We start from the raw sequence: 16,425 nt of genomic DNA, 5'->3' as shown, positions 1-16,425 counted from the left end.
GACACTTCCAGGGATGGGGCAGCCTCAGCTTCTCTGGGCAACCAAGAAGTGATGAGATGGGAATGAACAGCAGAAGCCAAAATACCTTCACTACCTGGGAATCCTCCCGGCAGCCCTGCCTGCTCAGGAGCACTGCTGGCCTTCACGCCTGTGCCCTCCCCATCCTCAGGCTGATGTCTGCCAGCTTTGCCTGGGGAGCCCACAGGATGGCTTTGACTTCTCGTTTACTCCTGGTTTGTTTAACTGCCTGATTTTTTTTTTCTCCTTTAGGACTGGGAGAATGAGAGGAGAGATGGGCAAAGGAAGACAGATGTGTGGAAAATAGAAGTCTAGGTGACAGATTGAGGGCTGCTATAACCACAATAGCCAGCCTGATTGATAGATTAGACAGGGAATATAAATAGCAAGTATAGTTTATCTATCCCCGTTTTATTTTCCTCTTGTCTGTCTCTTTATCTCTGCCGGTGTTATTTTCCTCCTGCTTATCTCTTTATCTGCCCATCCTGAGGATGGAGGAGAGGTGGGTGACAGAGCAGGATGGATGAGCTCGGCTTTCCACAGCCTTTGCAGCATCCAAGCAGACAAGTTTTGCCAGCTGTGGAGGATTAGAGAGCAGCCTCAGATCTGCACACTGAACACACTTTTCCCACCCCTCTCCTTTCCCCTGCACCAGCCCCTCTGTCGGCACGCCCTGCCCTGGGGACACTGCGGTTGCAGGGTCGGCTCCTTCCTCTGCCTGGCTCATCTTCGGAATGAGGGCAGCCCCTGGAGCAGTGAGCTCTGCTTGTCTGGGTACCCGGCGTTCCCACCTGACAGCCGGGCAGCTCCGCTGCTTGATATTCCACTCAGGCACCGAGCACAGCAGCGGCAGCAGCGCCGGGAAGAAGGGAGGGAGGGAGGGGAGCCACACAGCACAGGAAAAGCCAGGGCTAGGGATGACAGGAACTGTTCTGTTCTTTTTTTTTTTTTTTTTTTTTTTTAATCTCAGTTGGTTTTGGTTGCTCTTTTGCTCAAAAAAGGCGTTTTTTAAAAAATATATTAAACAGATACATTTTACTAAGATGTCTCTTGGCTGGAGCCACTGACAAGAAATGACACTCCCCAAATGAATAGGCTTAAAAAAAACCTGTCCCAAACAAACCAAATAAATAAATACATAAATAAAACATTTTCCTTTTCTTTCTTTTGCATTAGGTTTTTTATGTTGTTGTTGTGGGGGTTTTTTTGTTGTTGTTTTGTAGGGAATCATGGCCCAGAGGTCTCTGCCAGTGTCTGTGATGGCAGCATCCCTGGAGCAGGTGCCAGGTCCTTCCCAGGCAAGGGGTGAGAGAGTGCCTCAGCACTGCAGCAGACACGAGGTGCTCGTGGAGAGGCCCCAGGGCAGACCCGCTAAGTCTCCAGGGCCTCCCCTGTGCTTGGACCCCCACCAGCACCGTGTGCAAGGGCACAGCTGCAGGGTGGATCATGGGGGATGCAAAGGCAAAGGTGCCAGTAGAAACCTCTTAAAAAGACTACAAAAGCTGTGGTGGCAAGGAGGCTGCCACTGAGGGATCCTTACTGTGGGTTAAGCACCTGCTCTGGCGGGACCAGCAGCTGCCTCTGGCCAAGCCACACCCCCCTGGGCCATTAGCACACCCCCGTGGTGGCCAGAGCGGCATTGTCCCCGCACCCCGAGCCAGTGTGCACTGCATGAGCCATCCCTCCTCAGTCCCACTGGCATCCTCCATCTTCTTGAGCCCTGCGTCTCTTTGGCCGGTTGCTGGGTGTCCCATGGAAGCACGCAGTTGGCACTAAGGTAAGGCCTTGATTTAAATTTTTAGGGTGGTTGTTTCTCTCTCCTCCCCAGGGAGTCCTTCCTCGCAGCCCCTGGCCGAGGTGTGACGCTCCCGGCCGCTAGCTGCACAGCTTGCCCGTCTCCTGCTCCAGCGTGTTGGGCAGCTTGGCGCTGAAGGCCCTCAGGGACGACTGGATCCTCGCCACCTCGTTGTTGGCCAGCTTGAGCCGGTGCCGGAGCAAGCAAGTGAAGAGGTCGAGGCGGATTTTGCCGGGGGGTGAGAGCCTGTTCACCCTGTCCCTGATCTCCAGCAGCTGCAGCATGGCTGAGTCCTGGGAGCCCTGGGTGTAGGGGTAGTCCAGCTGGAGGATCAGGTCACGGATAGCGTCCGGCTCAAAGGGCAGGCTGTAGCCAAAGACTTGCAAGCTGTTGATTTTCATGTAGCCCAGGTTCTTGGAGGGATCTGACATCTCCAAGGGTTCGTAGTAGATTGTCTCATTGGAGCTGTCATCCAGAGACTTGATGCGGCTCCGCAAGTAGACGTGGACCGTTTCAAAGAAGGTCTTCCGCTTGTTGCCCAAGGTGATCGTCCAGTTTTGGCACTGGGCAGAGGCATCCACGGTAGTCCTTTCCCAGTCTGGGAAGCTGCCCTCGTTGACAGGCATGAACCAGCTCTCTGAGTGGCTTCCCCCAAAGGGGTTGACATAGATGGCCATGACGGGCTCCAGGGTGCTGTTCTTGGTGAGGCAGATCTGCAGAGAGAGGGCCAGCATGACGTGAACCAGCCCGGGCTTGTACTTGTTGCTCTTGAGGGTCAAGAGCATGCGCTTCCTCCAGGAGGGGTCGAACCAGCTGCCCAGGCGCAGGTCGTTGCTGATGAAGATGGAGTGCACCTCGATGCGGCTGTCCCGCTTCTGCAGCAGGTACTTGAGCTCCAGGTCCTGCAGGTCGGTCTCCAGCCCCAGGTAGTGCTCCAGCGAGTCGGCCACCTCGGGGCGGCAGAAGCCCTGGGTGAGCACGTAGCCGTGGTTGCAGGCCCCGCAGCGGGTGCTGTTGTCCTGGTCGCAGCTGGCACAGGCTGGCCCCTCGCCCAAGGCACACGGTACGGAGCCCTGGCAGGAGGGCTGCTCCGAGGGACACGTACAGCTGTGGCTTTCTTCCAGGAACGTCCCAGGCACGGTGGTCTCGCTGCAGTACAGGAGCGACTGCGCGCGGCTCCACCAGTAAGGGAGGGACCTGGTGCACAGGAAACACAGAAGACAGGCTGAGAGAGGCATCCTTGGGATAAGACTGACTATCCCTAAGGGTGGAAGAGCTGCCCACCTTGTGTTTGTTTTCTGCTCTGCTGGTGGCCCCCCATGAACCAAGCCCCATTTTTCACCTTCAGGATTGCACCTGATCTCTCAGGGCCACATTCAGTGTTACAGCCACTCCTGCTGCCTGCTCAGCCCCAGACATCCCTCCTAGGTGGGAGCTTCTTCACTCACAGCCACAGGGAGGTAGCCCCTGGCTCTGAGCCACCCTTGGGGCATGGGGCAGTGTCCCCAGCAAGGGATGCCACGGCACCCTACCTCTCCTTTGGCAGCTTGAAGCGAGGTTGGCGGTGGCAGCGTTTGCTGAGGTTGAAGAGCCGCCGGATGAGCCGGTAGGTTTTCCTGGAGAGCAGCTTCAGGCTGGTGCCCAGCTGTTGGTAGCGATGCTGGACATCCAGATCCATGGTCCAGAAGTGGGAGATGGCTGTCCTGTTCAGGAAACGGTCTGTGGGCAGTCTTTTCACCAGTGCCTGAAACTCCTCTGTGGGGAGAAGGAGACGGCGTCAGCGGACCCCTGAGAGCCAGTGGTGGAGCTGAAAGGAACTTCCCTCCACCTAAGCTCTGAAGTCTTCATGGTGATAAGACCACCCTGGAGACCCAGCACCCAGCCTGGGCTGCTCGCAAGGGCAAGGAGATGCTTGGCGGGGCCTCCCCAGCCTCACCTGACTCCTCGAACTGGCTGTGGTGGCTCTCCCAGGCTCTCCCCAGCTGGGCCAGGCTGCTCTCCAGCGCCTGGATGTCGGCCTCGGGGCAGTTGCAGCGGGGGAAGGCGGGCTGGCACTGGCAGCGGCAGTCGCTCCGGCGGCACAGCAGCTCCCCGGCAGAGCCGCAGGCAATGTAGCTGAGAGCGGCCGCCACGAACCTCTCCCGCAGGTAGGAGGGGAGCACCGTCTGCAGCCCTGCGAGAGGAGCAGCCCCGAGGGCATCAGGGCACGAACAGAGCCCCTCAAACATCACCTGGGTGAGGAGGGAACGAGCCTCCCCCCACCCCGGGCTCCCACCCTCGCACGATTATCATATCAATTTGCTGTGGAGCCGCTTGTCTGGGCTCTGCATCGATCTTGGCTCCTCTTGGCAGACAAGCAACAACCTCATCCTGCCCAGCTTTCATTATTTTCATCCCCTCTCCTCCCCAGCCCTGAAATTAGAAGCAGCATCTGATGCCAGCATCCTCCCCTGCAACCCTCTGTGCACCCACAAGCATCCCATGGTAGCACTTGCCCGCCCCCACATCCCCACCAGCCCAGTCCTACCTTGGAGCTGCACTTTGTTCTCAGGGCTCTGCACCAGGACAGAGCTCACCGAGTCCAGGTTGTCATAGTTGCTGCAGCCAAGTGGCCCTGTCCGTGTTTCTGTCACCTAAGGTGGGGACACGCAGGTGGTCAGGGATACAGGAGGGGACACAGGGTGTGCTGCCCTGCTGGGAGTGCTGCAGACAATCCCCGACCCTGCTGGCCAAGCCCCACTCATAGCAGGGCTCAGAGAGGAGAACTAATTATCTGCTAATTAGCTTGTTGACAGGCGGCAGCCCTGCCCGCAGCCCGCTGAAAAATGTCTCTTTATTAGCGTGCCCAATTTCCCATAAATAATGGGAACGTGTTAACTTTCCCTGCTCTCTCCTCTCTGGGTGACGCTGTTTTAGGGTTAACTTTCCCTGCTCTCTCCTCTCTGAGTGATGCTGTTTTAGGGTTAACTTTCCCTGCTCTCTCCTCTCTGAGTGATGCTGTTTTAGGGTTAACTTTCCCTACTCTCTCCTCTCTCCTCTCTGGCTGATGCTGTTTTAGGGTTGAATTTCCCTGCTCTCTCCTCTCTGGGTGATGGTGTTTTAGGGTCCTGCTCTCTCCTCTCTGAGTGATGCTGTTTTAGAGTTAACTTTCCCCGCTTTCTCCTCTCTGGGTGATGCTGTTTTAGGGTTGACTTTCCCTGCTCTCTCCTCTCTGGGTGATGCAGTTTTAGGGTTAACTTTCCCCACTCTCTCCTCTCTCCTCTCTGGCTGATGCTGTTTTACGGTTAACTTTCCCTGCTCTCTCCACTCTGGGCGATGCAGTTTGAGGTCTGGTGGCCCGCGGCGCTGGCCCCTCCCTCGGCCCGGGCCTACCTTGATGGCGGCCGTGGCGATCTGGATGTGGTGCAGCCGGCGCAGGGTGCTCTCCCGGTCGATGAAGTAGGAGGCTGCCAGCTGGTGCAGGGTCTCCAGCGAGACCCCCGAGCTGTTCCCAGCGCCCCCCGCAGGCTCTGCCCTCCGGCTCAGCTTGCGCTTGTCCACAAAAATGGTCAGGGACTCCTCTCCTGGGGGGACATGCAAATACTTTTGGAAGGCTGCTGGGCTCCCCCATTCCCTTCCCTGGCCATACTTCTCCTGCAGTGCTTCTTTTCCCGCTCCCCCTCCTCTGCACAGTCCTTGTGCAAGGGGAGTGAGCAGGACTGACACCCCAGCACTCACCTCCCAGCGTGGCAGCCAGCAGGAAGTGTGTCCCATACTTTTTGATGAGGCTGTCGGTGATCTGCTGCGGGCTGGGCCGGCGCCCCAGCAGTCGGATGTTGCGGATGAATTCAGGGGCCAGGGGAAGCGGAAGGCTGAAAAAATCTTTCCTCTCCAAGGCCAAATTGTTCACCTTCCAACGAGCAAACTCTCTGTGGGAGGAGAGCAGCAGTGGGGAGAGGGTGTGAAGTGAGTCTGGCCATGGCACATGCACGCTCTCCTTCCTTCTGTCCCCAGTTTCCAGCGCAGGACAGGTGGAAAACTCTGGTTAGAAGCATCCCGGCCTCCCCACTGGAAGTGAAGGACCTGCTGCACGCACTTGCCAGCTATGGATCCAGCCAGGACAAAGCACCCTCCCTCCCTAAGCCATTGATGGTGATAAAGAGCTACAAGCAGCGGACATGCCTGATATTGATTAATCCAGCACCTCCGGAAGGCATTAATCACAGCCCAGGGCAGGGCTAGACCCTTTTCCAGCCCGCTGGGCTGGTTGGATCTCATCCCTCCTCCAGCCCTATGCCTGTGGATCCAAGTGAAAATCCAGTCTGGAGGTGTATCATGGTTTTAAACATCAGCAGCATTTTGTGGGAAGCTGGAGGTGTTGGGATGTGGTGGGGCTGGCAGTGGGTCTCCTCAGAGCCCCAGATGCTGTGAGTGTGCCCCCCTGGCCTTGCCCAGCCCTAGGGAGAAGCTGCCACTGCCTGTCACCAGCCTGTCACTGCCTCCAAAACCCCATGGCCTCCTAAACAACCGGCAGCAAATTCCGGCCTAATCTTTGGCATTTTGCTCTAATTAAAACCAGGCAGTGCCTTTCAGACAGTTTTACCAGAGCTGGATGGGAAAAAAGGGGGAGGGAGGAGGAGAGAGGGGTGGATGAGTGCAAAGCAGCAGCTGCTGGGCTTGGCAGAGGACAGGTTGCCTCCCACCATGACTTTTGGGCACAGAAGATGGGATGCAGGGGCCAGTAGCAGAGCTGAGGGCGAGGCAGGGGGGTGCTGCCTCTCCCCTTGCACACACACTCCCTCGGGGCTGGGTGCCAATTTCCCCCACTTCCATCCCAGAGGCAAAGCAAGCCCCAAAGGCTGAATCCAAGTTCTCTGCCTCCGGGGAGGTGTGAGCCAGCTGCTGTCCCTCTGGCTGCTCCTTGCTGCCCCACCACCGTCACCAGCAGCATCCCTGGAGGATGCAGGTCCCTCGGCGTGGCAGCGTCAGCACAGGAAAGAGGAGAGGAGCTCCCTGGGGCTGCCGGGCTGCATAACAAGGCTGCAATCCCGGCACCCACGTCAGCATTCCCGAGAGGCCGTGGTCAGGCTTTGCTCTGCTGCTGGAAGCCCCCAGGGCTCAGCACCAGTGGAGAGCAGAAAGGAAAAGGGCTCATTAGCCAGAGGTGACAGCCCCAATTAGGAGGCTGTGGAATGGAGTGGGTTTCCCACAGAGGCTGTCACAGAGTGGCCCTTTGCTGTGGTGAGTGGATCCTACTGCTGCCAAACCTGTTTTTCTGCTGGCAAGAAACCCCCTCTACCCTCAGTTCCTATGCATATGGCATCCCACTGCAGCAGTCCACGGGCTGCTGGCACTGGGGACTGCCAGGGGGTCAGTCAGGGTGCCTCTTCTTGAGCCCCAGCAGCACCTAGCCCCAGAGGACTGCCAGTCTAGGCAGGCTCAGTAATTTGGTATAGAGACATCTTTGTGCATGGAAAAAGGACAAAAGAGCATCTTTGTCCAAAAGGCCTGGAAGGTGGACACCACATACACATTGCCCTCCTGCTGTCTTTGGTTTCCACCTCGGGGCAGGAGATTAGTAGGTGGAAGATGTCCAAAGGAACTGGAGTACACATGAGACCCATCCAGCCCAGTGGGCTCTGTGCCTTCTGCCAAAGGGCTGATTCCATCCCAACCTGTGCACCAAATCCCTCCCAACTTAGGGCAAATCCTGCCTGGAGCCCAGCTGGCCACACCATGAGCATCCTGGGGGCGCTGCTATTACATTCCCTGGAAAAGCAGCATCTCACATCCACCCACCCGGTCTGTCCCAGTGGACAGCCTCCTCCCACACATGGGGGTCGGCTCATGGGGATTAGAGAGGGTCTGAATCCACTGTGCCCCCACAGCCCCCCGGCACACAGCCCCCTCTCGGGCTGCCCACAGCCTCTCACCTGTAGATCCTGTACCTGGTGGTGAAACCCTGCCGGTAGCGCTCCACGAAGTCCACGTACTCCTGCGCCCGGTAGAAGGGTCCCCTGTCGGTGAGGAGCCAGTCGAGGGGCGCCCGCACGGAGGGAGAGGAGGACGAGGAGGAAGAGGAGGGGGTGGCGGGGGCTGCATGGCCCTGGGGCACGGTGCTGCCCGCCCCGCCGGCCACTCCCCAGCGGCAGCACGCGCTCAGGGCCAGCAGGGCCAGCGGCCACGGGAGCATCGGCGGGGGCCCGTCAGCGCGTGGGAGGTCCTGCCGCCCCATCCTGCTGCTGCCCGGCCGGCTTCTTCATTCTCTCACCCCGCGGAGATCCCCCGGGACAGCCCCGTCCTGCAAGGCCAAGAGGGGGAAGCCCGTGAGGACAGCGCCATGGATATAAACGCAGGCTTTGGAGTGCTTGCTGGGCTGCTGACAGAGGGAAAGCTGTGCTCCAGGGAGAGCCACACGTCAGGCATGGACAGGCATGGCACAGGAAATAAGTGTTGATGGGGTTGGGGATGCTGGGTGCTGCTGAAGGGAAATGAAATCCTGGCTGATGGCTGTTTGAGGAATTTCTGCCTTTTTCTTTATGTTTTTCTCTGCTGTACATCAGCCTGTCAAGCCGAGCTTGCTGCTGTGGGGTCCCTGTGTGGTGGGCATGCTGGGCTGCCTCTGCACCCTGCACTGTGGGGACATGACATGAGCATGTGCAACTCATTTCAGGTGGGGGTGAAAATAATAATCATGGGGAACTGCGAAAATGAGCTTCTCCAGCTATGGACTGGATTGTGTGTGTCTGATGTTAGACGTTTCTTTGTGGCCTGTTAGTGGCTGGCTGGCTGGCTGGATGTTCACTCCAAGGTTGGCTACGCTGATGGAGGCAGTGTTTTGAGTGCAAAGCAAAGATAGAGCTTTTCTGGCACCGGCAACAACAAGGCCAGAGCCTGAATTTGCCAGTGGAAGTGGGAGATGGGGAGCTGCAAGGTCTGGCCAAGGCCAGATGTGCTGTGAGGCAGCAACAGCTGTTTGCCTCAAAACAGGGACCCCATTGCTGCAGTACTGCCAGGGAAGATGGTTTTTATTCCAGGAAGGCGGCTGGAGCCCAAATGCCCATCCCTGCTGAGCGCACACCAACCCTGCGTTCTCCCAAACAGGGCTTTGCTGGATGAATCATCATGCTTTAACATGTAATAATATGTTTTTTCAATTTTTTTTCTCCCTCTCTTCTATTTTTAAACCCTTGAGGGTGCCCTTTGATTACACTTTCTCAGCTTCTTGCTCAGCCCTCGAGGCTGGGGCCCTGTGAATTTGAAACGAAAGCTGAGACTTTCGCATCACCAGGCTGGGGTGCCAGGGCAGTGGGGTGGGCAGGAACAGCAGGCAGGATTTATTCTGTTCCCCCACACTCTTTTTTCACATGTCACCCTGGTTTCTCCCAGCCTGGCAGGCAGCCACATACCAGCCCAGTCACTGCCTCCTGCTCCTGGCACGTGCAGTCCCCCACGGCCATGATGTGAGCAAATCCTGGCCCCAGCCTGTCCCACGCTGGGGTGGGGGGCAGGCAGTGCCAGGCTGGTTCCCTCACTGTGTGCCTCAAGTGTTGGAGGGGGCATCTGTCACCCCCAAAACAAGGCAGGACCCGGTGCCAGAGGCTCACAGAGCTGCTCACCCGCTGCCACGTGCGGGTGCTGGCTGAGCAGCCGAGGCACTTTGGCTGCCCCCTGATCCTCCCTGCCTGCAGCCAAAGCTGGGCCGAGGGGAAGCAGGCAGATGGGATGCAGAGTCTGCCTGAAGCAGACCTGCACCTTGCTCGCCTCCCCGGGAATATCTGCTGGTACAATTAAAAATTGATGTGGCCTGGGGACCAAAGGGATCCTCAAAGCTTGAGATTAAACGCCCCCAGGTCCATGCTGCCTGCAGCCATGGGTTCTGCTGCTGTGCTGACCCAGGACCAGCTGCCGTGTCCAGGAGACAATGGCAGGAGCCAGGGTCTGGCAGTAAACCTCATGGAAGGTTCAGATACTGACCACAGGTTAAATCCTCAGTGATTTGATCCCTTTCCCACACAGCAAGGAGGAAAGCAGCACTCTGGATCTCAGCTGAGCAGACAAGGGAGGGCAAAGCATCCTTGAACAGCATCTTTCTAAACCCTGCCCATGGAAACATGCTGCTTGTAGCATTAAATATGGCTGTGACAGCAAAACACCTTGTTTAAGTATCTGGTGCACTGGGACTCTGCCTGTTGCCTCACAAACAGGCTTGGCACACCTTATCTCCTCATTCCCTGTCACCATCCATGGGTTTAGGTGGCTCCTGACCCACCTTCAGCTGAGGTGGGGCTGCTCCCTGGCTATGTCCTTCTCCCCCCTCCTTCCACACAGGTCTGTACCAGCCTGGGTTTCAAAGGGGATTTTAAGTGGTTAATGGAGATGCTTTTCCACAAGTGCCACGGGACATTGGCCTCATCCATCACCACTTCACACCACCACAGACTGCTAGGGACAGTTTTGCACCACTCACTTCACCACCCTCCCTGAGGCTTTCCTGGTGTAAATCAGAAAGATATGGGGAGTATCCTTTGATTCAAAGCACACAGGGGGGAGCACATGAGGCAGAACATCGTCTTTTCCATCAAACCATCCTAGGCATTAAATGCTTCCCACCAGGACTAACCAGCCCCTTGCCATTCCCATGCTGGGGGGCATCTCCATGTGCCTTCACCGAGAGGGGCTCCCATGCTGTCCTTCCCCTCCAAATGCCCTCTCCCACCACAGCTATGGGTAGACCCACTTTGGGCCACTCTTTCCCTTAGGCTGTGGTCCCTAGACCAGCTAGAAACCATTTCAGCCTGCTCTGATGCCTTCCCTGGGGAGCTCGTTCTGAGATTCGAGGCTGAGCATGGGATGTTTCCCTGTGGCTACTTCATGTTTTACTTCAGCGCAATAAAAATAGGATTTGGTATTTCCAGCACCTGGCTGGGGCAAATTGGTGCAAAACCAGCGAAGATTCCCTCCTGGCACGAAGCAAAGTTTCCAGCCTTGCTGAGTGAGCTTTTATTCACACGCCCCTCTTATTTACACCGTGTGTGCCGGCACCTCCGAGGGAGATCCTGCCTGGGGACGGTGCTGACGCAAGCCAGCACCCTTGCCAACAGGAACTGGAAGTCCCAAGTCAGGCAGGAACGGGCAAGGAGGGTCTGTGTGGGGGCTGTGCTGAGCAATGCAGCAGCTTATCCCCCACGGAGCAGCTTTCCTGCACCACTGTCAGCCGGGATAATTTATTTCCTCCTATCGATCAGGAGTTATAGGAAATAAATATGTGCAGATATTGCCATAGCTCTGCATAGTCCTCACGCCATACAGCTGGGGGGAACTCTGATTTGAGGGGAAGGGGGGGCTGCACTGCTGCTCCACGGGGTTGGGACAATGCTTTTTGGGATGCACCCTCACATGCTCACACTGGGATCCTCCTAGGATGGTGGGGAGAGTAAAGCTCTTTAGAAACAAGTAAGCCCCTTGACCTTACTACTAGAGCTGGAAAATAACTTTCTAATCACTTTTCCTTGATCCAAAAAAATGAAGATTTGATGAGAAGCATCTGACAACTCTTTTTTTCTCCTTCCTTTTGATTTAGGGTTTTGCCTCACAAAAGCTGGAAAACTTCCAGCTTGTTAATTTTTTTTTCTCCTCTTCCCCTTCTATAAAAACTCCGAAGCAATGGAAGAAGAGTGCCAAAGCAAATATTCCTGGCAAATTTTCCTAGGACCACAACCTCTTTCAGGGCCAAGTCCCCCTGAGCTTCTTGCAGCCCACTGTGTCCCCATTGCCTGCAGAGAACACCCTGGTGTTCCTCCAGTGATGGCTGATGCATGCCCCACACTGTCACTTGCCCTGAGCTACATCTCAAAAAGAGCTTGGGGCAATTTCTAGAGGCACGCCCTGCCCTGGGGATAGCAGCGGGGTCACTTCTGCGCTGGCGTCCTCATCCAAAATGGCTTGAGAGGCTGAAGGAGGGATGGGAGACGGGGATGGGGGTGCTCAGGTGAGCTGCAAAAGCCTCCCTCTACTGCCCTGGGGGCTGACAGCGACAGCAGCAACGTCAGCATAACATCGGAGTTATGCCGAGGTCCCGCTTGCTTCCATGCCGACGGCATCTCCAGAGCCACGCGCTCCACCACTAATCAGGCTGAGTTCGATAATTAAGATGTTAGCTAATTGTTAGGGACATTAACATTGATTTATGCCCTTTCATGCTGCAGGAGCAGATCTGGAGATACAGAAACTGGGAAGCGTGCACTGGGGAGAGGGGCAGTGGTCTTTGCTAGGTGCTGTTGGGGGCACAGGAAGGTTCCAGATGGACTCTGGAACTACCTCTGTACACGCTGAGCTGAAGCCCAGAGCCAAGGCAAACCCGCTGTCTGTGGCAGGTACCTGATAGCAGTCGGTGGCAGAGCTGTGGGATGTGCCCCTGGCAGGGGCTGGTCCCTGGGGCACAGAGGGAGCAAAGGTGCATCTGTGCAGGAGCCATGGGGAGGGGTTGGGGCTCCTGGGGATGCCTTTCAGTGGGAACGAACATCAAACCTAGTGACTGAGTCACCTTCTCATTAAACATGGAAAAGCTTTATCAAATTAAGGCCACTTAAAAGAGCCTGGGCAAAGGCTAAGTGCAGTTTAGCGTCTGAAGTGGATTGGCTCAGCTGAGCCATGTCTATCTATGAATTCACACAGGAGCCCAGGCCACCCCTTGCTCTGCCACTTGCACACCTCGGGACAGTCAATCCCAAAGGCTCAATTTTCGCAGGATGCTCCCACTGCTCGGGGGCCACCAGTCTCGCCTGGGGCTTCGTGGAACCCACCTCCCCTGCAGCCAGCCCTGCATCTCCCTGCCTACGCTGTGTCCTCTGCCCCTGCCCCGGCTCGATAGCGGCTTGCAGGGAGCTGCATCGCCGGGCTCGTATCCGCACGCTCCCAGGGAAGCGCCGGGGCCTCATTGATCTGCCGGGGTAATTAAGAGAGCGAAGCAGGCACCGCCGGAGCGCCAGCAGCGCGGTAATCGCTGGCAAAGCGGGCACGGCGGGGTGCTGGCAGCCACCTGGCAGCCGGCCTCGGAGACGGCTCCAGGCGGCGAGCGTGGGGACAGCCACCTCGGAGCCTCCCGTCCTGCCGGAGCCGCGGTGCTCAACGATCACAGCCGTGGCTGGGAGCAGATTCTCACTGGGCTCCCGCAAGCCACCCTCTGTAGCCCGTTCAGTCGCCATAGCCGAGGGACTCTAAGTCACTGCCTTCCTCTCAGCTCATGAGACCAGCTAGAAAACCTGTAGGACTCAATGACTTAGGTTCCTTTTATTAGCTTTTCTTCACATCCTCAAGAGTGAGACACTTGAAGATGAGAGTGAAGGAAAATAGCAGAAAATCCCAGGACTCAGAGAGCCAAGGATTTGCATAAGACATCAAATGAGTTGAAGCCTGGGCCGCTGTCAGGGGAGATGGCAGCTGCGCACAGCGAGTCGCACCAGTGCCATGTGTTCTGCCCTCTGGCTTTGCACACCCGAGACTTTCACACCTACAGGCAAAAAGCCTCCTAAATAAAGCAATGTGCAAAAGACAGTTCCCCCCCCACCCCAGCACAGTGACGGCAACAGCAGCTCCGGCTTCCCCACCTTGCGCTGAGCTCTCAGAGCAAAGAATCCCTGCAGATGGATCTTTGGGACCAGGGAAGAGCATCCCTGCACACGAGGGGCCAGGGAAAGAGGGCAGCCCCGCAGCCTCCTCCCAGGGAGGATGGCTCCTTCCCCCTAACAGATCCACTACCATCCTCACACAGGAGCTGGAGTGCAAGGTGAGGAATACTGCTTCCCTTCCCTGCCTTGCCGTCACACGAGTGACAGGTGTCACGGACGGGCAGTGATGCACAAGTGTAGCTCAGCGTTAGCGGCACAGGATAAATAAGGTGGTGGGTGGCTGGTGTTGGGCAGAGAGAGGGAGCCCTCCTCTGGGGTGTCAGAGTGTGGCCACTCCCCTTTCCAGCACCCTGCTGCTCCCCAGGTCTCCAAGCTGTCACTGAGCGGCCACCAAAACCAGCTCCGCTTTGGAAAAAGTGCAGGGGCCTCCTTGCAACATCTCCGGGGCTGGCAGGGACCCTCCTGGCGGCCGACAGAGAGGGGACACTGACATCTGCCGGCAGGTCCCACCCGGCCCCGCAGCGCCCAGCTCCGAGTGCCCGGCCCGGGACCACAGCGGGGACACTCCGGGACCGCCACTGCCGCTCCGGGACAGCGACACGCGGGTCCCCTGGGGAGGGACAGGGCAGGGCGAGCACCGCTGCGCCGAGAGCTGGGGCTCTCCAGCGCTTTAAAGATACGGAGTTGTGTTTCTTACTGGAAAGATGAGTGTTTAGGGAAGGGAACGGAGCCCGGCAGCGGGGATCCCCCGGCTCCCGGAGCTGCCGCCGCTGTGCCGGGTGGGCGCCCGAGGCGAGCAAACATCTCCCGACGGGTCACGCACCCACGGCTCGACCCGGTGCTCCGGGCGGTGGAGCGGGGCCCTGCGGCGCGGGGAACGGGCGATTCCCGCACAGGCTATTGACTGATCGGTGCCCATCGGAGAAATGTGCGCTTTAACATTTGCGGGGGCATCTCCCGCGGTCCCGGCGGGCGCGGGATGTCTCACAGCGGCATTTCCCACCGAGCAGCGCCCGCGGCACACAGCAGCGGGTCCCAGCATCCCGGGCATGCCGTTTATCCCGGTAGCCGCCGGCACCCGGTCCCACCGGGCAGTCGCAGCCGCCCCTCACCTGTCGGGCCCCGCGCCGGGCTGGCTCCCGCCCGGGAAGGACTCGGTGCCTTCCCCTGCACCCGGGGAGGCTGCGGAGCGAGCCCGGAGCGGGGACACAACTTGACCAAGGTCACCGAGCGAGCCGGCCTCGGTACCCGGGATCTCCGCCCCTGCGGGGCCGCCGCTGGCTCCGCACCACTCCTTCCCCCCACCGCCGGCGGGACCCCGACGCCGGCTCAAACCCCGTCCCCCAACTCCTCCCGGCGACCCCGCAGACTCACCCCAGGCTCCAAATCAGCGCCGGCGGGGCACCGGCCGCTTCTCCTTGGCGTCCCGCTCCGATCCGCTCCGGCTCAGCGGCCCCGGGCGCTGCCCCGCCGCCGCCTCCGGGCCGCGCCATGTGCGGGCGGGCGGGCGGGCCCCGGCGGCGCCGCCACCATCCCGCACTCCCCTCAGAGCGGCCGCGCCGCTGCCGCCGGGTCCGCCGCGCTCCGCGGGGCCGCCGCGCCGCCATAATATATGCAGCGGCCGCAGCCAATCAGAGGCTCCGCCGGCAGCTCCGCGCGTTCCCATTGGCCGGATGGGCGGGGAGGGGCGGGGCAGGGGTCCCGTTCCCGCCTCCCGCCCCGGGGTTAGCGAGCCCCGGGATGGCCGGGATCGGGAATGGGGCTTGGAACGGAGCCGAGAGATCATCCCAGGATGGCCGGGATCGGGAATGGGGCTTGGAACGGAGCCGAGAGATCATCCCGGGATGGCCGGGATCGGGAATGGGGCTTGGAACGGAGCCGAGAGATCATCCCGGGATGGCCGGGATCGGGAATGGGGCTTGGAACGGAGCCGAGAGATCATCCCGGGATGGCCGGGATCGGGAATGGGGCTTGGAACGGAGCCGAGAGATCATCCCGGGATGGCCGGGATCGGGAATGGGGCTTGGAACGGAGCCGAGAGATCATCCCGGGATGGCCGGGATCGGGAATGGGGCTTGGGAGGGACACTAGAGATCATCCCAGGTTGTCCAGGATCGGGAATGGGGCTTGGGAGGGACACTAGAGATCAGCCTGTTCCCATCATGGGCAGGGACACCTTCTGCTAACCCAGGTTGCTCCAAGCCCACCAACCTGGAACAGATGCTGGGATCCACATTCCCAGGTTCTCTGGGAAACCTCAAGTGCCGGTCATTCCCGGTGAGCAGCAGGGGGACGCCGTCAGTGGCACCAGATTTAGTGTTCTCCAATTTTTTTTATACGTGTTCCATTTCTCCGTCTGTGTTCTTCACACCTCCCACCAAAGCCCTTCCTTGCTCACGTGTCGTTCGGCATTCCAGGAGCACTGCTCCTGGGGCTGCTTCCCCTTTCCAAAGGGGAGGGTGGAAACCACCTGGCTGGAGACACCCTCTAAATAATGCAATTGCACCTTTTTATTATTATTTTTTTTCAGAATGAAAAAGCTCCTTTTAATGAGTTTGTGGTGAAAGAAGAGCAGTGAAAGGGCCTTTTGGAGGTCATCCAATGGAATTTCCCTGTGCTCCCCAAAAAGAACATAAAAGGAGAGCCTACAAAACACTGCTGCCCATTTTTCCTGATTTTTTCCTGATTTTTCCTGGTTTTTTCCTGATTTTCCTTCCCTAGCTTTCCTTTTTTTTTTTTTCCCCAGGTGTTTTTGGTTTTGTTTTTGGTTTTTTTCTCTGATTTTCCTGTTTTCTCCTAATCCTGAGCCAGTTGATGCTGGAGGGAGACTGCTGAAACACAGCCCAGTACATCCCACTGGTTTAGTTCAGTGCTTCACTCTGGTTGTTGAAAATAGGGAATTTCTCATGAGCATAGTTCTTCTTGCCTGAGGCGTCATGGAAGTTAAAAATACAGGGGGTTAAAAATACAGATCAGTCTGGGGAAAAGCACCCACTCCTTGGG

General features: G+C 58.0%; 1 protein-coding gene across 2 annotated transcripts; it reads right to left on the bottom strand.

Annotated features, from left to right (window-relative positions):
• Positions 1–953: 953 nt before the first annotated feature.
• Positions 954–14,981, bottom strand: BRINP2 (BMP/retinoic acid inducible neural specific 2). 2 transcript variants are annotated; one of them, XM_063406551.1, is made up of 8 exons: positions 14,797–14,981; positions 7,741–8,093; positions 5,531–5,721; positions 5,186–5,376; positions 4,341–4,446; positions 3,750–3,986; positions 3,346–3,568; positions 954–3,010 (listed from the first exon to the last, which is right to left on the bottom strand). In XM_063406551.1, the coding sequence occupies exons 2-8, from the start codon at positions 8,025–8,027 to the stop codon at positions 1,894–1,896; spliced, it is 2,352 nt and encodes a 783-aa protein (XP_063262621.1). In that variant the 5' UTR covers positions 8,028–8,093; positions 14,797–14,981; the 3' UTR covers positions 954–1,893. The 2 variants fall into 2 exon arrangements, with proteins under 2 accessions (XP_063262621.1, XP_063262620.1); XM_063406550.1 differs by having other exon boundaries at positions 7,726–8,093; positions 14,797–14,980.
• Positions 14,982–16,425: the final 1,444 nt, after the last annotated feature.

This window comes from Prinia subflava, chromosome 10, assembly GCF_021018805.1.
Source record: "Prinia subflava isolate CZ2003 ecotype Zambia chromosome 10, Cam_Psub_1.2, whole genome shotgun sequence".
Taxonomy (NCBI): Eukaryota; Metazoa; Chordata; class Aves; order Passeriformes; family Cisticolidae; genus Prinia; species Prinia subflava.
The sequence above is the reverse complement of the archived record's forward strand: the minus strand, read 5'-3'. Positions and strand labels throughout refer to the sequence as shown.

Bases quoted from the DNA above. Each gene is read 5' to 3' on its own strand.
- BRINP2 (XM_063406550.1), bottom strand. From the start codon at position 8,027: ATGGGGCGGCAGGACCTCCCACGCGCTGACGGGCCCCCGCCGATGCTC. The intron at 3,987-4,340 runs GTAGGACTGGGC...CTCCTCTCGCAG, and splicing joins GAACAAAGTGCAGCTCCAAG to GGCTGCAGACGGTGCTCCCC. The intron at 3,569-3,749 runs GTGAGGCTGGGG...TTCTCCCCACAG, and splicing joins CAGCCAGTTCGAGGAGTCAG to AGGAGTTTCAGGCACTGGTG.